The sequence below is a fragment of the Neoarius graeffei genome, chromosome 3 (genome assembly GCF_027579695.1).
Source record: "Neoarius graeffei isolate fNeoGra1 chromosome 3, fNeoGra1.pri, whole genome shotgun sequence".
NCBI lineage: Eukaryota > Metazoa > Chordata > Actinopteri > Siluriformes > Ariidae > Neoarius > Neoarius graeffei.
This window is the reverse complement of record NC_083571.1, coordinates 100964215-100990608: the sequence shown is the minus strand read 5'-3', so window position 1 is coordinate 100990608 and position 26394 is coordinate 100964215. Positions and strand designations below refer to the sequence as shown.

Sequence of the window (26394 nt, the reverse complement as noted above, 5' to 3'; positions counted from 1 at the left end):
CTGCACGTCTTTGGACTGTGGGGGAAACCGGAGCACCCGGAGAAAACCCACGCGGACACGGGGAGAACATGCAAACTCCACACAGAAAGGCCCTCGCCGGCCCCGGGGCTCGAACCTGGACCTTCTTGCTGTGAGGCGACAGCGCTAACCACTACACCACCGTGCCGCCCCAAGTGAAAGTTGTCCAGTCAAATTTTTACTTAAGCTAAAGTACTGAAGTACTTGCTTTTAAAAATACTTAAGTATTAAAAGTACATTTTCTGTCAACGCATCATTGTATTATTGCCACAACGCTTACAAAATCTAATGCCGTGACCAAAGAGAGAAATGTGAATTCACAAAATGAACGCATGCTGTGCCATCATGGTAGTTTAACGTTAAGCTAGCTAGTCAGTGAAGCTCCACCTGACATGCTAGCTAACGCTTTTCAAACTCGAAATCATATTGGGTAGCTAATGCTACTAGAAAAGAAAGATTTCTCCATTCTGTTTATTTGGCAAGATTATGCTAAAACATATTTCTGAAAGGACTTCAGATAAATTAACGTTATTCATGTTAGCGTAACTCCATTTTTACATGCTAACAGTGTCCAAGTTAACTAGCTATGTGTTAACCTTAGCCGTGGACAAGGCTACGGCAACTTGGTGGATAAATCCATAGAAAGTCATTTGACTAACCAGACTGTATAGCTATTGCAATGTTATCACTAGCTCTAAAAGCACAGACAACTTCATTGCAAGCTTTCTCTTGGAATAAAACCTTTATATACCTCAATATACTCCAGCACGTTGGATGGTGAGTTTTTGTAGGCCGTAATGTGGTTCGTTTTTGGCAAACAAAGCAAACATTTAAAACGAAACGAATCTTTAATCCTTTCAGAAAACTGAAACATGGGTTCTAGGTATGGCCACGGGTGCGTGCGTTCCCCAGAAGAACCGCCTCCTTCCATTCTGCCATCAACTGATCGTGTTAAATAACGCTGCTGAGAAATCATTGAACTTGATTTTATACAGTCTATGGACGTGACGTGACCCTAGTGATTACTGATAGGCTGTCTCAGTGTCACCTGTGGAAAAAAAATCATGTTTTAGAAAAGAAAAACACATCCACTTTCAGAGCTGCTTCATAGTAACGAGTAACGAGGACCTTGACAGAAATGTAGTGGAGTGAAAAGTACAATATTTACCTTTCAAATGTAGTGAAGTTAGTCATAAGTTTCCAAAAAAAATAATACTCAAGTAAAGTACAGATACTCAAAAAGTGTACTTAAGTACAGTACTCAAGTAAATGTACTTCGTTACTGTCCACTTCTGCTCAGGGAACTGTTGGGGATTAGGTGCCTTGCTCAAGGGCATTTCAGCCCAACCTTCAGGCCATGGCTGCCCCGTGTTAACCTAACCTGCATGTCTTTGGGGGAAACTAGAGCACCCGGAGGAAACCCACACAGACACAGAGGAGAACATGCAAACTCCACACAGAAAGGCCCCTGTCTGCCACTGGGCTTGAACCCAGAACCTTCTTGCTGTGAGGCGACAGTGCTAACCACTACACCACTGTGCCGCCCATTTCAGCTGAGTAAGGATCTGAAAGATTACTTTCACTTAAGTATAATTTGATGTACTGTTTTCCATCCACCCTAAACCAAAGCATCGCTGTATTTATAATGTCATAATAATTACAGTGCCTTGAAAAAGTATTCATACCCCTTGAACTTTTTCACTTTTTTCCACCTTACAACCCCGAACTTAAAAGTTTTTTATTGAGATTTTATGTGATAGACCAACACAGATTAGCACATAATTGTGAAGTGAAACGAAAATGATAAATGGTCTTCAAAATTTCAAACAAATAAAAATCTGAAAAATGTGGTGTGCATTAGTATTCAGCCCCCCTGCGTCAATACTTTGTAGAGCCACCTTTTGCTGCAATTACAGCTGCAAGTCTTTTATGGTATGTCTCTACCAGCTTTACACATCTAGACACTGAAATTTTTGCCCATTCTTCTTTGCAAAATAGCTCAAGCTCAGCCAGATTGGATGGAGAGCATCTGTGAACAGCAATTTTCAATTCTTGCCACAGATGCTCAATGGGATTTAGGTCTGGACTTTGACTGGGCCATTCTAACACATGAATATTCTTTGATCTAAACCATTCCATTCTGGCTGTATGTTTAGGGTCATTGTCTTGCTGGAAGGTGAATCTCCTTCCCAGTCTCAAGTCTTTTGCAGCCTTCAACAGGTTTTCTTCCAGGATTGCCCTGTATTTAGCTCCATCCATCTTCCCATCAACTCTGACCAGCTTCCCTGTCCCTGCTGAAGAAAAGCATCCCCATAGCATGATGCTGCCACCACCATGTTTCACAGTGGGGATGGTGTGTGCAGGGTGATGAGCAGTGTTAGTTTTCCGCCACACATAGCGCTTTGCATTTAGGCCAAAAAGTTCAACTTTGGTCTCATCTGACCAAAGCACCTTCTTCCACATGTTTCCTGTGTCCCCTACATGGCTTCTTATGCTTGTCTTTCAACAATGGCTTTCTTCTTGCCACTCTTCCAAAAAGGCCAGATTTGTGGAGTGTACGACTTATAGTTGTCCTGTGCACAGATTCTCCCACCTGAGCTGTGGATTTCTGCAGCTCCTCCAGAGCGATCATGGGCCTCTTGGCTGCTTCTCTGACCAGTGCCCTCCTTGCTCGCTCTGTCAGTTTAGGTGGACGGCCATGTCTTGGTAGGTTTGCAGTTGTGCCATACTTTTTCCATTTTTGAATGATGGATTGAACAGTGCTTCTTGAGATGTTCAGAGCTTGGGATATTTTTTTATAACCTAACCCTGCTTTAAACTTCTCCAGAACTTTATCCCTGACCTGTCTGGTGAGTTCTTTGGTCTTGATGATGCTGTTTGTTCTTCAGTGTTCTCTAACAAACCACTGAGGCCTTCACAGAACAAGTGTATTTATGCTGAGAGTAAATTACACACAGTAGGACTCTAACTAATTAGATGATTTCTGAAGGCAATTGATTGCACTGGATTGTATTTAGAGGTATCAGAGGAGACAGAGGACAGGGGGCTGAATACTAATGCACACCACATTTTTCAGATTTTTATTTGTTTAAAATTTTGAAGACCATTTATCATTTTCGTTTTACTTCACAATTATGTGCTACTCTGTGTTGGTCTATCACATAAAATCTCAATAAAAAACTTTTAAGTTCGGGGTTGTAAGGTGGAAAAAAGTGAAAAAGTTCAAGGGGTATGAATACTTTTTCAAGGCACTGTATAGTAATGAAAGACTAGAGAAAACAGCTCGTGTTTGTCCAAGTTCAGGCAATGGACAGCCAAAGATCCACAAGATCTTTGCAATTACAGCTTTCAGGAGAATGATTAACCTGTACAGATTATCTCTATAACAAAGCTGAGCTACTCAGTTTCTCACAAATCCTGAACATGTTTTTCGTCTTAGAATAGAGATTTATCACTAGAGTCATGGAAAGGACATAAATATTGTATACAGGAAAACTATTCTAAATGTTGTAAATCTTTTCTTATTTCTAATGTGGAATAACATGAGTCTCTGTGCTTGTGTTTGCATGTGTCTTTACACACACATCTTAGGGACATGTTTGCTCAGGGTCTCCTACTTTGAGACAACCAACGCTGGGATCTCTTTACAGCTCTACACCACTAATATCTTTAAAGAGGATCAGAGTCCAAAGCTGAATACAACTACAGGGCAAGACACAAGGACGTTTGTTGTGACATGAGACAGACGGACAGAATGTTCTTTCAGACAGACAGGCTACACATTTCACAGCTGTATCACCAGCAGAAGTACAACAGAGAGTCTTATGAGTAGTGAGACACAATGCCAAGGACATTAAAGAACAGAGCGAGAACACACAGCAATAAGCTGAGCACAAAATAAGCACATAAGCATGCACGCACACACACGAACCACACGAAGACCAAAGACCAAACCAATACTTATTGAAATGTTGCAGACTACTGCTGACCTCTACTGGTTAAAACATTTGTAGACGTAAAACAATTGTAGACCGACGTTGCACCTTGATGGTAGAAAGGCATGAGGTTGCACTGCGGTTACTCCTGGAATATTCCTCCATACTACATCAAATTTTTTTTTTTTTTTACAAATTCTATTCAAAATTCTATCAGGCACGGTGGTGTAGTGGTTAGCACTGTCGCCTCACAGTAAGAAGGTCCTGGGTTCGAGCCCAGCGGCCGACAAGGGCCTTTCTGTGTGGAGTTTGCATGTTCTCCCTGTGTCTGTGTGGGTTTCCCCCACAGTCCAAAGACATGTAAGTTAGGTTAATTAGTGGCTCTAAATTGACCGTGAGTGTGAATGGTTGTCTGTGTCTATGTGTCAGCCCTGCGATAACCTGGCGACTTGTCCAGGGTGTACCCCGCCTCTCGCCTATAGTCAGCTGGGATAGGCTCCAGCTTGCCTGCGACACTGTAGGACAGGATAAGCGGCTACAGATCATGGATGGATGGCCAAATGTTTGTGGACACCTGACCACACCCATATGTGGTTCTTCTCCAAAGTTGGAAGCACAGGATTGTACAGGATGCCTCTGTATGCTGTAGCACTACACTTTTCTTTAACTGGAACTAAAGGGCCCAAACCTGCTCTGACATAATGCCTCTGTGCACAAAGCCAGCTCCATAAAAGACATGGGTTGCGAAGGTTGGAGTGGAAGAAATCAAGTGACCTGAACAGAACCCTGACCTCAACCCCCTGGAACACCTTTTGGATGAACTGGAACACCATTTGCATTTGGAGAAGCCATGGCCAAATGGTTAGAGAAACAGCTTTGGGACCAAAAGGTCACTGGCTTGATTCCCTGAACCAGCAGGACTGTCTCAAGTGCCCTTGAACAAGGCGCTGAACCCCCAACTGCTCTTAGAAGAGTGGTGGCATACCTTGTCTGATTAGCCAAAGAAAAACTGATGATGTGATTATCACTCTGGGCAAGAACCTGGCCATGTTTTATTTTTGCACCCCAGGCCTTGTCACACAACATCAGTGCCTTACCTTCTTAATGCTCTTGTAGCTAAATGAGTAAATCCACACAGCAGCTACACTTCAAAATCTAGTGGAAAGCCTTCCCAGAAGATTGGAGGTTATTATAGCAGTAAAAGGGGGACTGAATTGTGAATCTGATATTCAAAAAGCACAGTTATGATCAGGTGTCCATAAACTTTTGGCTGACAAAGTTCAACACCGATAGCCTTGTAATTCAGTTTAATAAAGTGTAATTATTAAATTTGATTTCACTTTGTACACGGCGGCATGGTGGTGTAGTGGTTAGCGCTGTCGCCTCACAGCAAGAAGGTCCGGGTTCGAGCCCCGTGGCCGGCGAGGGCCTTTCTGTGCGGAGTTTGCATGTTCTCCCCGTGTCCGCGTGGGTTTCTTCCGGGTGCTCCGGTTTCCCCCACAGTCCAAAGACATGCAGGTTAGGTTAACTGGTGACTCTAAATTGACCGTAGGTGTGAATGTGAGTGTGAATGGTTGTCTGTGTCTATGTGTCGGCCCTGTGATGACCTGGCGACTTGTCCAGGGTGTACCCCGCCTTTCGCCCATAGTCAGCTGGGATAGGCTCCAGCTTGCCTGCGACCCTGTAGAACAGGATAAAGCGGCTAGAGATAATGAGATGAGATGAGACTTTGTACACCTCTGATTTCGGGTATAATTCCAAGACGTGTCATCTGCAAAGGTTCTTGGGGTGTATTAGGAGGAGGAGTACAAGAGACTAGTGAACAGCTTTATGGACTGGTGTCAATGCAACCATCCATCTCCAACTAAATCCCAGGAAGACAAAGGAGTTCGTGGTGGATTTCGGGAAGATGAAGTCCCTTCCAGCTCCTGTCACCATCCAGAGTGAGAAAATCAAGATAGTTAACACCTACCGGTACCAGTACCTGTGTCTAGCTGTGTGACATGTTGGGATAGGAAGTGAATGTGGACAGGCTGGACAAGAAGGGCCAGAGCCAACTCTATTTCCTGAGGAGGGAGAGTCCTTTGGCGTGAATTGCCAGATGCTGAGACCTTTCTATGAGTCTGTGGTGTTGAGCGCCATCTTTTATGTTGTTTGCTGGACCAGCAGCAGCATTTCAGTGAAGGACACTAACAGGCTGAACAAGATGATTAGAAAGGCTGGCTCAGTCCTTAGGGCTAAACTGGACACAGTGGGGATGATGGCAGAGAGGAGGATTCTGGCAAAGGTGTCCGTGATCATGAACACACCCCCACCCACTCCATAATACAGGGACAGAGGAGTACACGGAGAGGCAGATTGCTGCAGGAAGGAGTGCTTTTGCAGGTCATTTCCCCCAGTAGCCATCAGATTGTACAACTCTGCACTCTAAGCAATCTTTTTATCCACGCATCATTGTACATCTATGCATTATCTGTATACATAATTATTATACTGTAAAGAATACCATAGTAGGGGCGGCACGGTGGTGTAGTGGTTAGCGCTGTCGCCTCACAGCAAGAAGGTCTGGGTTCGAGCCCCGTGGCCGGCGAGGGCCTTTCTGTGTGGAGTTTGCATGTTCTCCCCGTGTCCGTGTGGGTTTCCTCCGGGTGCTCCGGTTTCCCCCACAGTCCAAAGACATGCAGGTTAGGTTAACTGGTGACTCTAAATTGACTGTAGGTGTGAATGTGAGTGTGAATGGTTGTCTGTGTCTATGTGTCAGCCCTGTGATGACCTGGCGACTTGTCCAGGGTGTACCCCGCCTTTCGCCTGTAGTCAGCTGGGATAGGCTCCAGCTTGCCTGCGACCCTGTACAACAGGATAAAGCGGCTAGAGATAATGAGATGAGATGAGATGAATACCATAGTATAGTGTGGCAACGGGGGCGTGGCCAAGCGGCAGTTTGTAAATGGAGGGCGGGGGCGGGGAAGAAAAGTAGCTAAGTCGTTACACCTGGTGTCAATTAATGTGTGTATGTTTGTTGCAGGGATGGAGCATAAAAGGAGGGGGAGAGCAGAGAAGAGTCTCTCCCAACCAGAACATGTGTGTGAGTAAGAAAAGCAAGAGAAAATAAGTAAAATAAAGTGTCTGTGTGAACACCAACTCTCGCCTGCCGTGCTTTTGTGTTCCACCAACATCAGGATCTGTTACATATAGATACATTAGCCTTGTAGTACTCGAGTCGAACTCCTGCCCTAATTTTAAGGATCCGTGACTCGACTCGGACTTGAGCACTGATGATTTGGACTCGTGCATTAACTGCATTAGGTCTCGAAAAATGGAGATGAGGACTCTGATTTTTTTTCTTTTATTTTTTTGGTAACGGGCGGCACGGTGGTGTAGTGGTTAGCGCTGTCGCCTCACAGCAAGAAGGTCCTGGGTTCGAGCCCCGTGGCCGGCGAGGGTCTTTCTGTGTGGAGTTTGCATGTTCTCCCCGTGTCCGCGTGGGTTTCCTCCGGGTGCTCCGGTTTCCCCCACAGTCCAAAGACATGCAGGTTAGGTTAACTGGTGACTCTAAATTGACAGTAGGTGTGAATGTGAGTGTGAATGGTTGTCTGTGTCTACGTGTCAGCCCTGTGATGACCTGGCGACTTGTCCAGGGTGTACCCCGCCTTTCGCCTGTAGTCAGCTGGGATAGGCTCCAGCTTGCCTGCGACCCTGTAGAAGGATAAAGCGGCTAGAGATAATGAGATGAGATTTTTTTGGTAACATGCCATAATAATTTGGCATAAGATATTTACAACCCCGATTCCAAAAAAGTTGGGACAAAGTACAAATTGTAAATAAAAACGGAATGCAATGATGTGGAAGTTTCAAAATTCCATATTTTATTCAGAATAGAACATAGATGACATATCAAATGTTTAAACTGAGAAAATGTATCATTTAAAGAGAAAAATTAGGTGATTTTAAATTTCATGACAACAACACATCTCAAAAAATTTGGGACAAGGCCATGTTTCCCACTGTGAGACATCCCCTTTTCTCTTTACAACAGTCTGTAAACGTCTGGGGACTGAGGAGACAAGTTGCTCAAGTTTAGGGATAGGAATGTTAACCCATTCTTGCCTAATGTAGGATTCTAGTTGCTCAACTGTCTTAGGTCTTTTTTTGTCGTATCTTCCGTTTTATGATGCGCCAAATGTTTTCTATGGGTGAAAGATCTGGACTGCAGGCTGGCCAGTTCAGTACCCGGACCCTTCTTCTACACAGCCAAGATGCTGTAATTGATGCAGTATGTGGTTTGGCATTGTCATGTTGGAAAATGCAAGGTCTTCCCTGAAAGAGACGTCGTCTGGATGGGAGCATATGTTGCTCTAGAACCTGGATATACCTTTCAGCATTGATGGTGTCTTTCCAGATGTGTAAGCTGCCCATGCCACACATACTAATGCAACCCCATACCATCAGAGATGCAGGCTTCTGAACTGAGCGCTGATAACAACTTGGGTCATCCTTCTCCTCTTTAGTCCGAATGACACGGTGTCCCTGATTTCCATAAAGAACTTCAAATTTTGATTCGTATGACCACAGAACAGTTTTCCACTTTGCCACAGTCCATTTTAAATGAGCCTTGGCCCAGAGAAGACGTCTGCGCTTCTGGATCATGTTTAGATACGGCTTCTTCTTTGAACTATAGAGTTTTAGCTGGCAACGGCGGATGGCACGGTGAATTGTGTTCACAGATAATGTTCTCTGGAAATATTCCTGAGCCCATTTTGTGATTTCCAATACAGAAGCATGCCTGTATGTGATGCAGTGCCGTCTAAGGGCCCGAAGATCACGGGCACCCAGTATGGTTTTCCAGCCTTGACCCTTACACATAGAGATTCTTCCCGATTCTCTGAATCTTTTGATGATATTATGCACTGTAGATGATGATGTGTTCAAACTCTTTGCAATTTTACACTGTCGAACTCCTTTCTGATATTGCTCCACTATTTGTCGGTGCAGAATTAGGGGGATTGGTGATCCTCTTCCCATCTTTACTTCTGAGAGCCGCTGCCACTCCAAGATGCTCTTTTTATACCCAGTCATGTTAATGACCTATTGCCAATTGACCTAATGAGTTGCAATTTGGTCCTCCAGCTGTTCCTTTTTTGTACCTTTAACTTTTCCAGCCTCTTATTGCCTACTCTGGCTAATGCGACTTCAAAGCTCTGCGAGCATTTGGTCTGGCAAAGATATTAAGTCCAACCGTTTCCCAAAGTGCGTGGTTGACCCGCCTCCCTGAAATGCCTCAGTTTGCTACTGGTCCAAGCCAGAAAAGGCTGTGACGAAGCTTAAACCAATCACATCACTCTTTCCTCTGACGTATGTGACACGACAGGGCTAACTGGTAGATTAAACTCTTACCGAAGCCGGTCGGGAGCAAGGCGAAAACGTCCTTCCTTTCAATAAATACCTCCAGGGCTGCTCTTTGCTCCGTTTTCAATGAGAACTTGCTCCATGTTCGTAATGTTTCTAGTGAATGAAGCACTTCCGGCATAGATTCTGTAAACAATCTATGGCTTCCGGTCGCAGTTCTACTACGTCACTGCCTTGAACACGCCTCTACCCAGGGCCGTTGGAGATGCTCAAAGTTGATTGGCTCCCGATTTTTCGGGAGCTTGGAAGAGCTGTAGATAGCTTGCCTGGCCAGACTAAGCTCGCAACAGGCCCTCGTGTTGCGTCACGCTTAGGATGGGCGAGCCCAGGCTACTTATTGCCCCTGTCCCAACTTTTTTGAGATGTATTGCTATCATGAAATTTCAAAATGTCTCACTTTCGACATTTGATATGTTGTCTATGTTCTATTGTGAATACAATATCAGTTTTTGAGATTTGTAAATTATTGCATTCCGTTTTTATTTACAATTTGTACTTTGTCCCAACTTTTTCGGAATCGGGGTTGTATATCTACATTAATTTTGTACTAATTTTATGCAAGAGTGTCACACTTGTGCGCCTTGACGCGTGCATCAGATAGACTCCTGGACGCGCTCCAGACAACGCATGCACGAGGTGGGCTATCGTGCACGCCATAGATGACTCACACCTGCACAGGATTAAGGTACAATCAGCGCACCTATATAAAAACTGTGAAAACACACTCACTTTGCGAAGTATTGAGTTGTGTTGCTGATGCATTACCAAGCCTTATTTCCTTGTTTGGTTTCCTGATCTGATTTCCTGTTTCTGGTCTTTGATTCTTCTGAGTCTACGATAGCCTGTTTGTGCCTCGCTCGACCTATTGCCTGTTTCACTGTTTTACGATTTTGCCTGCCATACTGAATTGTTTACCGTCTTCACTTGGATTAATAAACACACCTTCTGCACTTACATCCGTCTCCCAACCATCTCTGACAGAATACTTCGCACTCCCTGACAAAGACAATGCACATTCACCTGTTCATACGCCATGTTCAGGAACAAACTAATGTTAATGACACTGAAACAGCCACCGTCTAATGGTGCGGTTGGAATCTTGGACTTGACTCGAATTTTGTTTAATGACTTGGACTTGACTTGAACACTGGGGACTCGAGACTGGACTTGGACTCGAGCTTTAGTGACTTGACTACAACACTGATCTATTGTGATGACCCCCTGTGGTGTCATCTTGAAGTGTGCTTCCCAGGTGGTGTCTTCACATAGCACATCTGTTGTGATCTGTTGCAGCTCCGGTAGTTAATTAGTAAAGTTGATTCAGCGTTGTGCTGTGTTTGGGCTACAGGGCTTTTCTCTTTCCTGACTGAGTTCTAGTGTTGGGTGACGCATCATGTTTTTGTTGGAAGCATTGACCTGGTATTGGATTGTCAGAACGTTGCCACACAGAAGGTACAGTGGTGCTTGAAAGTTTGTGAACCCTTTAGAATTTTCTATATTTCTGCATAAATATGACCTAAAACATCAGATTTTCACGCAAGTCCTAAAAGTAGATAAAGGGAACCTAGTTAAACAAATGAGACAAAAGTATTATACTTGGTCATTTATTTATTGAGGAAAATGATCCAATATTACATATCTGTGAGTGGCAAAAGTATGTGAACCTTTGCTTTCAGTATCTGGTGTGACCCCCTTGTGCAGCAATAACTGCAGCTAAACGTTTCCGGTAACTGTTGATCAGTCCTGCACACCGGCTTGGAGGAATTTTAGCCCGTTCCTCCGTACAGAACAGCTTCAACTCTGGGATGGTGGTGGGTTTCCTCACATGAACTGCTCACTTCAGGTCCTTCCACAACATTTCGATTGGATTAAGGTCAGGACTTTGACTTGGCCATTCCAAAACATTAACTTTATTCTTTAACCATTCTTTGGTAGAACGACTTGTGTGCTTAGGGCCGTTGTCTTGCTGCATGACCCACCTTCTCTTGAGATTCAGTTCATGGACAGATATCCTGACATTTTCCTTTAGAATTTGCTGATATAATTCAGAACTCATTGTTCCATCAATGATGGCAAGCCATCCTGGCCCAGATGCAGCAAAACAGGCCCAAGCCATGATACTACCACCACCATGTTTCACAGATGGGATAAGGTTCTTATGCTGGAATGCAGTGTTTTCCTTTCTCCAAACATAACGCTTCTCATTTAAACCCAAAGGTTCTATTTTGGTCTCATCCATCCACAAAACATTTTTCCAATAGCCTTCTGGCTTGTCCACGTGATCTTTAGCAAACTGCAGATGAGCAGCAATGTTCTTTTTGGAGAGCAGTGGCTTTCTCCTTGCAACCCTGCCATGTACACCACTGTTGGTCAGTGCTCTCCTGATGGTGGATTCATGAACATTAGCCAATGTGAGAGAGGCCTTCAGTTGCTTAGAAGTTACCCTGGGATCCTTTGTGACCTGGCCGACTATTACACGCCTTGCTCTTGATCTTTGTTGGTCGACCACTCCTGGGGAGGGTAACAATGGTCTTGGATTTCTTCCGTTTGTACACAATCTGTCTGACTGTGGATTGGTGGAGTCCAAACTCTTTAGAGATGGTTTTGTAACCTTTTCCAGCCTGATGAGCATCAACAACGCTTTTTCTGAGATCCTCAGAAATCTCCTTTGTTTGTGCCATGATACATTTCCACAAACGTGTTGTGAAGATCAGACTCTGATAGATCCCTGTTCTTTAAATAAAACAGGGTGCCCACTCACACCTGATTGTCATTCTATTGATTGAAAACACCCGACTCTAATTTCACCTTCAAAGTAACTGCTAATCCTAGAGGTTCACATACTTTTGCCACTCACAGATGTGTACTATTGGATCATTTTCCTCAATAAATAAATGACCAAGTATAATATTTTTGTCTCATTTGTTTAACTAGGTTCTCTTTATCTGCTTTTAGGACTTGGATGAAAATCTGATGTTTTAAGTCATATTTACGCAGAAATATAGAAAATTCTAAAGGGTTCACAAACTTTCAAGCACCACTGTATAGCAAAGAATCCCGTCACGTTTCGTGAAATTCCTCCAAAAATTGTGAGAAGAGTTGATTTCAGAAGGTGAGTACCCTTCCTGGGACAGATGGACATCACCATGACATAATCCCCCTCTGGGTTTTTAAGCCAGCGGGGGATAAAAATGAACTTTTTCACAATATTCTACTTAATCGAGATACACTAGGACGTTTATTTATATAATCCATGATATGCATACATTTTTATATTTTCACTTTTACATTTTATTTTTCACCTTCATTTTATTCTTACTTTATTTTATTTTTTAAGTGTATTTGTGCCTTTTGTCTTTTATGAACGCTGCTGGAACCCTAAATTCCCTTTGTGATTAATAAAGTCTCATCTTGTGCTGCGTTGTGCTCGGCTTCTCTCCAACAGTCACTATAAAACAATATGGCTTGTAATTAGATATCAAATTCCGCCACTTATATTGTAACCACAAGGCTAAACGAGTACTGTTTTAATTTAACTGATATTTGTTCGGCCCTGTGATGACCTGGCGAATTGTCCAGGGTGTACCCCGCCTTTCGCCCGTAGTCAGCTGGGATAGGCTCCAGCTTGCCTGCGACCCTGTAGAAGGATAAAGCGGCTAGAGATAATGAGATGAGATGAGATGATATTTGTTCGGACACATTTGCGATTAAGAAGCAAGCTTTGGTAACATGTGCTAAGACGACGTGCATGCGCAAAAAGGTCAAAGGCATAAAATCTGCAGTTTGACCGTAAATCACAGTCACGTGCGCTGGTGAAAGAAGCAAGAAAACACTTCAAACAGGTTTTAACAAAAGATTTTTATAAATACTCTTTCATTTGACAATAATCAGCAGGGATTCTTGTTGTCATTAAAAAAAGTGCATAACCTAGCGACACTGATAAAAACACATCCCCCCCCCCCAAGCCCCATTTAAAAATAACCTCTGTTTAACCACTGTTCTATTCTATCAAAATATATGTTAGCGGTAAGCATTAAACTAGCAACACAGAAACAAACATTAAAATTTAGTATTGGTCAGGGTAAGGGAATTTGTTTATTTAAAAAAAAAAAAAAAATTCTTTTTGGTCACTGTGTTTAAAAAGTACTGTATTCTGAATCGTACAAAAGCATATCAGCAATTTTAATTGCAACAAAGTGGTCAACCAAGGTGACTTATAATCAAATGTAAATCGCTAATCTTGAGACAAAAACCTGCTTCCCGTGAAAACTGGCATGTACAAAAAAAATCTAGTATATTTGCAAAATGATCCGAGTCCAAATTTCCTGATAACCTGCCAAGTTGACCACTATGATGTAACGCTTGCTGCGGAGGCTGTGTTCCACGAGGAGCCGTTGCGCTCGTCAGAGGCCTTCCTGGCACAGGCTTGTTATCTGATGTTCAGGAGACCTCAAAGAGCTCAGGCTTTATGATGAAAATTAAAGCCCAAAACGAAAAAAAAAAAAGCACAAAAAACAGCAGAGTCTGTCTTACAATGACCAAATAAAGAGCGGAGCGACACCGAGGTCACCTGCTGCTCTCATTCAAAGACGTATTCAGAGTACAGCGTTCTCAAGTTTATTTACTTTTCCTGCCATGTTTGTAACAAGTTAAATTGCAGTTCCTTGTAAAAGTGTAATTAAGTGAAACTTGGCCCGTTTCCTGCGACTCAAACCGAGACAACTCAGAGTAAATGGACAAAGGCCGCACGTAAAATTTAATATTACAAGAGACTACAAAACTGACTCATACAAACTGATCATTCAAGTACCTGTCTGATTGGTTTGGTGACAGAAAGTCTTTCTGCAGTGTTGTACAGGGCAACCCCATGTCGATGCAATGCAATATACACACACGAAGGGGCACCGGTTTAAGAGTGTGCTTTGGTCTTTAACCCTTGATGCCCAGTACACCATAAATACAACAGTTTCAGTTTTTAAATCATTTCACCAAAGACTTCATAATTTATAAAAGACAAAAAAAAAAAAAAAAAGTATGGCATTCACTGACAAGTATTGCAACAGCACTTCAAAACACTTTAAAATTAAGATGACTTGTTGACTTGAAATATAGATATCTATATCGTTTCTAGACTCAATATTAAATAACTGCTTTAAATAGAGTTACTCATGAGTAATAAAAATGAATTGTGCAAGGTTTTATCTGATCTGAAACATGATCGGGTGATTCTTCAATAATCAAGATATGTACAATTAATTTCTTTGACGTGAATGGCTCTCGAGTAGTCCACACCTTTGGATTCCAATTTTTAAAAAAAAAAAAAAAACCCTGTCCATGTTTTTTTTTTCTTTTTTTAAGCTTATGCCTATTTGGTTATTATTATTATTATTATTATTTTCAATTTATAATCCACATCAAAACAATTTTTTTAATCAGTTAAAACAATATAAGTAATTTGATTTAAATAGATTCCTCAAAAATAGTCCCAAAAATATATTGCATATTCTACCTTTAGAAATAGCCTTAATAAAATATCTCGTGTTTGCAGGAGAAATTAAAAACAGAATTTTTTTTTTTTTTACGAATATGGGATCAAAAACGTTAATTCATTTTAACCACATTATTATTATTATTATTTAGTTTGTTTTAAAGAAGACCTGCTGATCAAGGTATAATTGCAGCAAAATCTGTGCCGATGATACAATGGAATAAAACAGCTTCTGGGTATTTAACACACATTAAACATACACCTATATATAATATATATATAATAATGTTGGAAAGCCATCTAAGCTACCTTACTGAAGAAAATCTGATCCCGCTGTACAAAAGTTCAACATGTCAGTAATTCATATATGTGTGTATGGATATGGTTTAGAACGCAAATGAAAAGCTTTCCTAATCTTAAGCATCTCAAATACCGAAACCTACTTCAAAGGAACTAGCGTTAGCTAATCTGAAAAGTGCTAATTATTACTCATTTTTGTTCAAAAGCTTAGAGGTCACTACTGGTAATATATAATAAAAGATTTCATCTCATCTCTAAGCATATAGGCCCTGATTCAACCAACACAATTAATAAGATTCACATAGTCGTTAGAATTCAGCTTTAGATGACGATAAAGGCTACACGGATAGTGGAGCGCAGTGCTTTCACACAAGCGGCGTTCAGTCGGAGGCGCAAACCGAGCCAAAGGACAGAGCTGTAGAACCGCAGGAACGCCATGGGTTCCGGATGTTTGCATTGAGAAATAAAAAGGAAAAAATAAAATGCTTAACGTGAAACACAAAAAGCTTGAAATGATTTATTCATACAAATTATCGAATAATTTAGTACATCTAAATGATTTAATGATTTAGTGCGGACTGCGTGTTCGCTGGGTTTGAATGATTCCTGTGATAACTATGCACGCTTGACTTTTCCTTTTGCTATATTTCTGACCGACGAATGAAAATACTTCCAGGCTTACGCACTTTTCAGTAGGCTTGTGCGATATAACGAAATTATCATCCCTACAGGATATCCAGTGGTGTATTAGATTACCAGACCTGTCAGCCATTACACATTTTGCATAGGAGCACCACAAAAACACTGGTGTACGCTGGTTAAAGGTTAACCTTTAGGTGTACTGCACTGTGGGTATTGTAGATTGGGGTGAGGGTATAGGGCTGTGTTTGGGGGCGGGTGCAGCAAGACACGATGACTTTTTAGGGCCCGGTCCCACAACACCAATAATTATAACTATAGCTCTGCCTGAATTTAGTTCCAGTCTGGAGCAGTCAGTCACACCACAACTATAATCCCGACTATAATATCGCTTGGTCCTGCCACTCAGGGAAATAAATGCATGCAATTTAGGAAAAGTCATGGAAGTTTTTTTCCAAGTAGCAGCACATTATTCCGGGTCATACTGTACAGCTTGGACTCCAAAACAAGCCATATGCATACTCCGGTGGTTGATAAAACACGGATAGGTCACGGACTACGGATTACGGAAACATAATAAAAAAGGATACAAAATACGTTGTGGTTACGGATTTTAATACGGATGCAAATAATTTACGGATTTGTCACGGACGTTTCAATATATAACAGACCGGTTACCGATTTCATACGGATGATGCATCATGGATAAAAAATTAAGAAGTCTAAAACAAATGTTTGGACTGCCGAAGTTCATCTCATCCCATTATCTCTAGCCGCTTTATCCTGTTCTACAGGGTCGTGGGCAAGCTGGAGCCTATCCCAGTTGACTACGGGCGAAAGGCGGGGTACACCCTGGACAAGTCGCCAGGTCATCACAGGGCTGACACATAGAGACACAACCATTCACACTCACATTCACACCTACGGTCAATTTAGAGTCACCAGTTAACCTAACCTGCATGTCTTTGGACTGTGGGGGAAACCGGAGCACCCGGAGGAAACCCACGCGGACACGGGGAGAACATGCAAACTCCGCACAGAAAGGCCCTCGCCGGCCACGGGGCTCGAACCCGGACCTTCTTGCTGTGAGGCGACAGCGCTAACCACTACACCACCGTGCCGCCCTACTGCCGAAGTTCATGATTAAAATATCTTACCTGCATTTATATGTTTATTAATTTACGATTGATATTTCATGGAAAAATCACATATCTGTGAAGAAAAGATCCGTGCTTTGGATTTTTTTCCGTGAATCTGTATTCCGTGACTTCATGATGCAACAAGGATGTAGAAAGATGCGGGAAAACAGCACATGCTCACTCAGACATCACCACATGTAAACAATTACCTGATTGGGCAGATCAGGTCCACGTCTAGGGGAAGGAAAAAAATAAAATAAATTTAAAAAATTCGCTCCAGAACGATCTCCCCGATACGGATAAACCCAGGCCTGGGCTATAGGTCTCGTTATCGGTCTGGTGTGACCACCAACCACATAAACTGCAGGGGAGCAATTTATTTATAGTTATCTATCGGTATTGTGGGACCGGGTCTTTTATCCGTACATTTCTTTTTTGTCTGTGGAGGTAAAACTGAAATATTACTCGACTCATCATAATGAAGAGGAAAACCCGAAAACATGGAAATCGCCCCAGACTGGCAGATGTTTCGTGCTCTCCGTCTTGAAAGCTCTCAGACAAAGGGCCCCCATGAGCAGGAAAGGTAACACTCGTATGAGTTTTCTCTCCAATAAAATGTGAGATGAGTCGATCGATGTGACAATCTGTCATTAACATTAGACAAGTATATATTTGACCAGAGCTTTTTTTATTTTATTTTTCCATTTATTTATTTTCTGTGTGTTTGTGTAGTTTGATGTTTGTTTGAGTGTTTTTGTCCGCCGGTTGTGGTGTAGCTCCAGACCCAGTTTTGGGCGTCGGTTCCCTCCAGGCCTTGGCTCGCCGTGGGTGATGCCTGTGCTCCCAGCTGTGGACTGCAGTGAGCCTGTTGCTCATTTTACATCGTGGTTGTCCAGTGCTCTGTGCTTTAGTGCTTGGCGTGATGTTCCGAGCGATGTTGCTCGGTGGCGTGGCAGCGGCTGTGCAGTCGGTTTGGGACACACCAGCGCTCTGCGTGGCGGAGCTTCTCTGCTCGCTGTGTGGATCCACGGCGTGGTGTTCGAGCGATGTTGTTGACGGCGTCACGGCGGCGGTGCTGGAGATGTGGGACTCGTTTTCGTGCGCCTTTTGGTAGGACTGTGGCTGCTACACCACGGGAATTACATCCTGACCCCTACTCGGTGGACTTTTTACTTTTTTTATTTATTATTATTATTTTTTATTTTTATTTTTTTCTTTGTCTATAATTGTAAAGCGTCCTTGGGTTTCTTGAAAGGCGCTATATAAATTTAACATTATTATTATTATTCAGTTTATTATATTTATGAAGGACACCAATGAAAGTTTTGGCTGAAGCTCATCAAAAATCTTTGGTTATTCAGCTTAAAGAGGAAAAACAACCGAAGATTTTGACCCAAAAAGACTAACAACAAAGTGTCAAATCGAATATTATTTACCGCATGAACATTAGATAAATGTTTTGTAAATGGATGATAATGTGCTGTTATGTTGTTGTTTTTTTTTAAACTATTAACTGTGCATTAATGCAAAATCACTTAAAAATCCACCGTCTACCTGAGTTTTCGCGATTGCCCTTGTTTCCGATTGCACATCTGGTGATATTATTATGCCTCCCCTATTCTCCTCAAACCAGAAATGATGGAAATGTACATTTTCTTGGTTTTTTTTTTTTTTTTGTCTATTGGTTCCATTTTAAAATGTTAAATTACAATCAGGGATAAATCAATATCGCACAAGCCTACCAATTTGCCAATTTTCTTTCTTTTCTGGTTTGTTTAATTATATGTAGTGTGAAAGCAAACCCAAACAAATCACAAGTGAAACCGACAGTATCCGTTTCACTCCGATTCAGATATGGCGAATTATTATCAGGTGTAAAAGTACCGCTGAATTTAGGTTGGTACGTCACACACCTACGTTAGTAAGACGACATATGCTTCAAGAAAATTGCCAAAATAGAGGCTTTGCACCGTCACATGACCCCATAGCAACGGTAACGACGCTGCCATGACAGGGGGCATGCTTGTATGAGAAGGTTTCGCTGCGTTTTTGGATGTGCAAATTGTTCTGAACGAAACAAAGACATCAGGTTTTTTTAATTTACCAAAAGTAATTCAATCATCGGAAGGGGGAAAACAATAGAGAGATTTCTAAACGTAGAAGGGAAAAATGGGGGGGGGGGGGGGGGGACCATTCAGCGGGACTTCAGTCTTCGTTTCCATAAAGGTAAGACTTCCAAAAAATAATAATATTAAAAAGTGCAATTACATTCGGGGATCCTTCAGAGCATGTTGTACGCGCGCTTGGGAGCCAGTCATTATGGGAAACACCTGATGCTGATTTGAGCACAATCAGCACACGCTGTAAGGAGACTGAGGCTTTTCAAAGTATTATCATTATCACGGTCATGTTTGTTTCTAGCCATGTTTATGACTCTGCTTTCCGTTTCGCTTGTGTGTTTTTCTGTGAATATCACACCTGTGAATAAACATTCTTAGACCCGTCTACTGTCACATACCTGACAGAATATTTCACAAAGTCTCTGTGAAAACAGCGTGTGCTGACTGCGCTCAGATCAACATCAGGTCTTTCCCATAATCAGTTATTTTTGTTTCCGTTTCCGGCTGAGAACGCGCCGTGTGCATTCTGGCTGCCGCTTCTCACCGGAGCTTTTTCCCCCTTTTGTGTTTGTTTTTTCCGCCGGTTGTGGTGTAGCTCCGGACCCAGTTTTGGGCGGCGGTGATGCCTGTGCTCCTCGCTATGGACTGCAGTGAGCTCGTTGCTCATTTTAACATTGAGGTTGTCCAGCGCTCTGCGCGGTGGTGCTTTTGTGCTTGGCGCGGTGCTCTGAGGCCCACTTTACATGGGGACGGTCTGAAACAAAAATGCAAAATTCCGTTTTCTTTCTCACTTTTTTCCGCGTCTACACGACCGTTTTCAAGGAGGGAATCTGCGTCTATACGGTGACGCATAAATGTGTGGAATTCAATTGGATGTGCATGCCAGGTGGGGCTAGGTGGTGCTGTGAAAGACCTCCGCTATGTCTGCACGCATGCGCAACGTCTTCCGTCTTGTCTGATCTGCACATCTGCGCCGCGAAAACTTTGACTACTCTGGCTATGGTAAGTAAGAAAGTAAGTAAAAAAGTAAGAGCATGCTATACCCGCCTCTGTTCATTAGCGGTATATGTGCAGATTCGGTATAGATGTTCGAAGGACTCCTGGACGTTTATTAAAGCTGCCAGAGCAGCTTGAAGGTCCGTTGGATCGATGTAATCAGACATGCTCTTACTTTTTTACTTACTTTCTTACTTCCCGGGCTGGCATGTACAGTATATGACATATGTATGACGTAAACGCGTACCCGACGTGAGCAGATCCGAGCAGAGTTTCGCGTATTGGGTAGTTTAGACGGATATGCAACGGGGGCTGTTTTTAACTTATCCACTCTGGAAGGCGTTTTCAATTTTTTCTGTTTTTCAGCCTCGGAAACGCCGTCCCCGTGTAGACGAAAGGCACTTCCGATAAAATATTTAGTCGTTTTTACCCGACAGCGTCCTCGTGTAAACGGGCCCCGAGTGATGTTACTCGGCGGTGTCGCGGCGGCTGTGCAGGCAGTTTGGGACATACCAGCGCTCCGCGTGGCGGTGCTTCTGTGCTCACTTTGTGGATCCAAGGTGCAGTGTTCTGGGCGGTGTTGCCTGGTGGCGTCACGGTGGCTGTGCGGGACTTGTTTTTGTGCATCTTTTGGTGGGACTGTGGCTGCTACACCATTGGAATGACATCCTGAGCTTTATTTGGTGGACTCTTTTTTTTGTTTGTCTTCCTTTCCTTACAATTGCAAAGCGACCTTGGGTATGAGAAAGGCGCTATATAAATTTAACTTATTATTATTTATTATAATGACTGGCTCCCAAGTGCGTGTACAATGCACTCTGAAGGATCCCCGAACGTAAATGCAGTTTTTAATATTATTATTTTTTGGAAGTCTTACCTTTGTGGAAACGAAGTGAGCAGACCATAGGGTTTTTGACCTCTCTGTTGGACACCGAGTCCCTCTGAATCCTCCCCCACCATGAAGAATTACTTTTGGTACAGTAAATTAAAAAAAACTCTGATGTCTTTGTTTCGCTCGAAACTATTTGCACATCCAAAAAACCTTCCCATACTGATCAACAACAACTAACTCGGCTGAATGAAACACTACAAGCATGCCCCCCGTCATGGCAGCGTCGTTACCATTGCTGTGGGGATCACGTGATGGTGCAAAGCCTCTATAGTACGACTTTCCTGTTGTTAGAATTCGCCATTTGTTCGTTCTTTTATTCCGCTATAAATTTAAAAAAAAGGTTTGTAAAGACATCCTTCCTGTGCACTTCCTTGCTGACCAAATCACTGCCATGAACAGTGTCGATAGAATCAGAAAGGAAGACCTAAACGTAAATTACAATTCTAGCAGAGGAAGAAAGAAAAAGAAAATCAAGGAATGGATTCGTGCACTTTAACTAGGGTAACTAGAAGCAAGAGAAAATGGACACATGCAAGATTTTATCACATAAACGTGTCAAATCGATTCATTTTCAGTGTTAAGTTTCTCCAGAGATCCTGGGGGCTTCGTTAATGAGAACAGAGATTAGCACTGTACTGACCTTTGGCTTTAGTATAGGAGCTAAGTTCTTAGAGGTTTCGGTCAAAACTAGCTGCCAACCGAGTGACCTGCATGTCATAAAGCAAGATGTGAGAAGAACGAAAAAGACAGACATTACAGAGTGAACTGCACGCAATAAAGCAAAACATAAGACGAACGAAAAAGACGAGCATCTAATTTTACAGACATTTCATTGGTGGACTGGACAGTCACTTGCCTATTCAATGAAATGGTACAATTTCCTACACTTAGTCCCACATCAAGAAAAAAAACAGGATCAGAAAGCATTCGCCTCAAACAAGAGCATGTGTCGACTATGTCGGGTTTTTTTTTTCTTTTCCAGCTAAACTCTCCTAAACAGGAGCACTAGGTTATCTTAAAGACTCTGTTTGAGCCTAGAACTTGAGCGACACTTTAAAGAAATTGTATTTGATTACACTTGATGTGAAATGGCAGCTTCATCTAATTTCACCAGCCAGTGTCATAGTCCAGTGTACAAGACAAATCACCAAAGAGAGATATAAAACCCCTTCCGATTTTAAACGGAAGGGTAAATAAAACCTAAATTTATAAAGTAATTTTCTGAAGCATTAAAAAAAAAAAAAAAACTAAACGAGAATTTTTAAAAAATATATATATCTCATCGAAAACTCAATAAAGCTGTCATTTCCGTTCTTCTATAGCACTCGCTTTAGACGCCGCCACTCTGGGAATGTGGAGACAGTTTATAAATAATCTTGTCCAACAGCCCCAGACCTCCCTGAGGTCCACCCTCCTGAGCGAATAATAAGAAAAACAGATCATTTGTGATTTCAACAATAAATCAGGAGTTTCAGAACAAAAAGGCCAGTAGGTTGCACAGGGATCTTTTTAGTACGAAGGCTTTCCATCATTAGTGAAGTGCAGGTGTGTGTGCGCTGCACGCAGGCTTGCACCCTTACTGCAGGTTCTTTAGTATGCGGCCATAGCGGAAGTCGTAGACATGGCGGCATAAGTAAACCAGTTCGGGATCGACGTCATCGGGCACAAGTCGGTGAGTGGGGACAGCACTGTCAGAGGGCTGGGGCACCATGGGGACGCTGTCAGACACACCCCCTGAGCGGCGCTTTACCAAGGCACAAAATCTACAGCATAAAGAGAGCAGAATAACACTCAAACACTTTCTGATATTCCTTCAGGCTCCTGAAGGACAGTCTCTAATAATGCCTCAATTAAGACCTACCATGTAAAATAGTAAAACATCTTACCTACAGTACTGTGCTAAAGGTAAAACATAGCATCTGTCCTCAATACAGGCCACGCTGTTTTCGTCTTGATGCCGAGAGGCGAAGATTTCATTCTGGAAACGATCCAAAAAAAAAAAAAAAAAGCCATTGCAGTGGCAAAAGTTAAACTGTGGTCAAGACTTGGAACTCTATCCCGTATGTGTATGTGCTTACCTCCCACCTTTGGCTTAACTTTTGATTAAAGCTAGACTGCCTTTCAGATTTGTCAAGTCTAGGTCATAAAAAGAATTTTCCACAACACCCAATTATTTTTGTTTAGTGGACCGAAAGCTACTGAATTTGAATCACAGACTTCCAATTTTATTGTTTTTTTTTTTTTTAAATAGAACAATTAATGAATTTAGGGGCGGCACGGTGGTGTAGTGGTTAGCGCTGTCGCCTCACAGCAAGAAGGTCCAGGTTCGAGCCCCGGGGCCGGCGAGGGCCTTTCTGTGTGGAGTTTGCATGTTCTCCCCGTGTCCGCGTGGGTTTCCTCCGGGTGCTCCGGTTTCCCCCACAGTCCAAAGACATGCAGGTTAGGTTAACTGGTGACTCTAAATTGACCGTAGGTGTGAATGTGAGTGTGAATGGTTGTGTGTCTATGTGTCAGCCCTGTGATGACCTGGCGACTTGTCCAGGGTGTACCCCGCCTTTCGCCCGTAGTCAGCTGGGATAGGCTCCAGCTTGCCTGCGACCCTGTAGAAGGATAAAGCGGCTTGAGATAATGAGAGGAGATGAGATGAATTTAGGGCCACATGGCCCTAGATTCTCCGCTATTTTTTCCTGCTTCACCATGACCCGATTCCAGATACTATGTCATGCATGACATGGTGGGCTTTCCCTGTTTACGCAACATATTGTGAGATACAAATTTGAAACAGGAGAGAAAAATGAAGGATGCGAGTGTGCGAATGAAACGTGAAAGACTGACTACAATAACGGAAAGCGAGAAGAAAAGACGTTATGTTGCGAAGGAAAGGAAACGCAGGACCAAACTAATAAAATATCGGCAGTCAGCGAAGACCTCGGCGAGATCAGCTGTTCGTTTAGCGACAGAAAGATGTAACTGTCAGTGCACGGTCAAAGGTGAACCTGCGCATGCGCACACGGACTTCGTCTGTCTGCTTGACTGCACGAAGCAAACAATTTCATGCATATTATTTGCTCAAGAATCCCCTCAAATTAAATAACTATCCCAGCCACAGAATGGCCTGATTTTGATTTTTTTTTTTTTTTGCGATATTACAGAAATAAACATCTCACAATGACCAAATTTCAGAGGGAACTAAATTTCACCAATTTTATGAAATCGAAAGGCCATCTAGCTTTAAATATGATCGCCAATTCTCGGTAACGACTGAACTGAAACATTTTATCGTGAAAAGTTTTTTAGCTATATCGCCAAGCTCTAATGTTACGTTGAAGACAGGTGGTTTTTTTTTTTTTAGCTAGAACATGGGACTGTTGAAAACTTCCCCAAACTTTATCAAGAGAAGAGTGTCAGTGTAGGGTATGGAGCAGATAATAAAAGGTTTGCATACTGTGAGACAAAATGAAGAAAACAAGATGCTTGTAAACCAAACATGTTCGATCTCATAGATGTTCCTCCACACAAGTAAGAAAATCTGCTGAATAATGTACAAATTGGATGGTAGTGAAAACCAACAAAATGAGTTCTGTTCAAAATTTTTGGATTTCTCTCTTCCTGAATGTGACAGGGATCCTTTGTGGGCAGCACGGTGGTGTAGTGGTTAGCACGGTCACCTCACAGCAAGAAGGTTCTGGGTTCGAGCCCAGTGGCCGGTGAGGGCCTTTCTGTGTGGAGTTTGCATGTTCTCCCCGTGTCCGCGTGGGTTTCCTCCGGGTGCTCCGGTTTCCCCCACAGTCCAAAGACATGCAGGTTAGGCTAATTGGTGGCTTTAAATTGACTGTAGGTGTGAAGGTGAGTGTGAATGGTTGTGAAGCTGTGACAGGCCTCGCAATCCGGCGGTAGATTAAGTGTGCTCTCGATAGACACAGACAGCCTGGTAAGAGGCTGGCAACTCACAGACCACTTGGTCTATAGGGTGTCACTTACTTATCGCCTTCTCGCTCTCTCACGGAGCATAGGCCATCGACTACAAGCCTCCATCGTCTGCGATTTTGGGTCATCTTTTCTAGCTTTCCCCAGCTGCGTCTCTCCTTCCACATTTCCGCCTCTACACTTCGCCTCCATGTATTCCTAGGTCTACCACACTGGCGCTTTCCCGACGGCTTCCACATTTGGTAATGTGATCTTTCAGCTTCCTCAGCATGTGACCAATCCAAGTCCATTTCCTTCTACTAATCAGTCTTCCAACCAGTTCCTGATTGGTCTTTTTCCAAAGATCCTCGTTCCTGATCTTTTCAGGCCGCCAAATCCTAAGCATCCTTCCAAACTCTCATGGTTACCAGAGGACTAGCCCCCCACCGTAACCCTAGCTATGTAATAGGCGAGAGGCCAAGGGCTACAGAAACGGAGATCGGCGCTGCCCTATGCGCCACATGGTGTGGGAAGGACTTTGAACTTTGAACTTGAAATCCTAAGTATCCTTCCAACTCCCTCTGTCTGGTGAGCAATTTCCTCCATATGGTCTGAATAAAGAATTAACTCCCCTGTTGTAAGCCTAGATTGGCCTGCTTTGATCCATCGTGTTTCACACAAACCAAGTACCTGTAGGTTATAGGTTCTCATCTCCTTTGCAATTGTAAGTGCTTTACCTCCTTCGTACATAGACCTTACACACACACACAATTTTGCCTTGCTGTGGGATAAAGCTTCATTTCATTTTAACTCATCGGAATTGAGATAATTTGTTTAAATAAATAATTTAAAAAGAGCCATATTTTGATTTTATTTTGCCAGAACCGATGGGGGGGATGCAAACATTTTTACTCAACTGTATATTAGAGAACTCTAATATTGAATGTTAGCTTTTATCTCAACATTTTTTTTTATAAACTGTCAAAAGACAAGCCCTCAACCAAACAAACTTTTTCTGATTTTTTGAAAATCTTTCAAATCACAATTTTTATCGTTCTAGTTCCAAGTTAATAGTTCATGTAGATGTTCAAAACAACTACAATGGATGTGTTCTGCAGGACAACACGGACTGCAAAAGTGGCTAAAGGTCACAGCAACAAAGAAACATTAGCGTGCTGCCCATCAGAGCTGTCCGAGACGAGCCAACGTCTCACCTCACAGTGCATGCTGGGATCTCTGCCTCCCTGTGTGTGTTCTGGTCTATAGTACCAGAACAAGCTCATCATCAGCTCTCCTGAAAGAGAGGAAACAGAAGGTCAGTGACAGCAAATTCTTTAGCACCATTCATGAAATTAAAGAGGTTTTGAGGCAAGGCAAGTTTATTTATATAGCACATTTCATACACAGTGGCAGTTCAATGTGCTTTACAGAAGTAAAAGCAAACCAGTAAACAATAGAAAATAAAATTACATAAAATAAATGGTGAAGAAAAATAAGAATTAAACAATAGTAGAAATAAAACAATAAAATGAAGTAAAAGTTCAGTAAAAAACAG

General features: G+C 42.6%; 1 protein-coding gene across 5 annotated transcripts in view; it reads right to left on the bottom strand.

Annotated features, from left to right (window-relative positions):
- Nucleotides 1–21172: 21172 nt before the first annotated feature.
- LOC132883775 (bromo adjacent homology domain-containing 1 protein) overlaps nt 21173–26394 on the bottom strand; it is a 101677-nt gene continuing 96455 nt past the window's right edge. For all 5 annotated transcript variants that reach the window (XM_060917778.1, XM_060917779.1, XM_060917777.1 and 2 more), the window contains exons 5-7: nt 26054–26133; nt 22820–22911; nt 21173–22696 (exon numbers count right to left, since the gene is read on the bottom strand). In XM_060917778.1, coding sequence (XP_060773761.1) covers nt 22510–22696; nt 22820–22911; nt 26054–26133 — 359 coding nt within the window. In that variant the 3' untranslated portion in view covers nt 21173–22509. The remainder of the gene's footprint in view (nt 22697–22819; nt 22912–26053; nt 26134–26394) is intronic.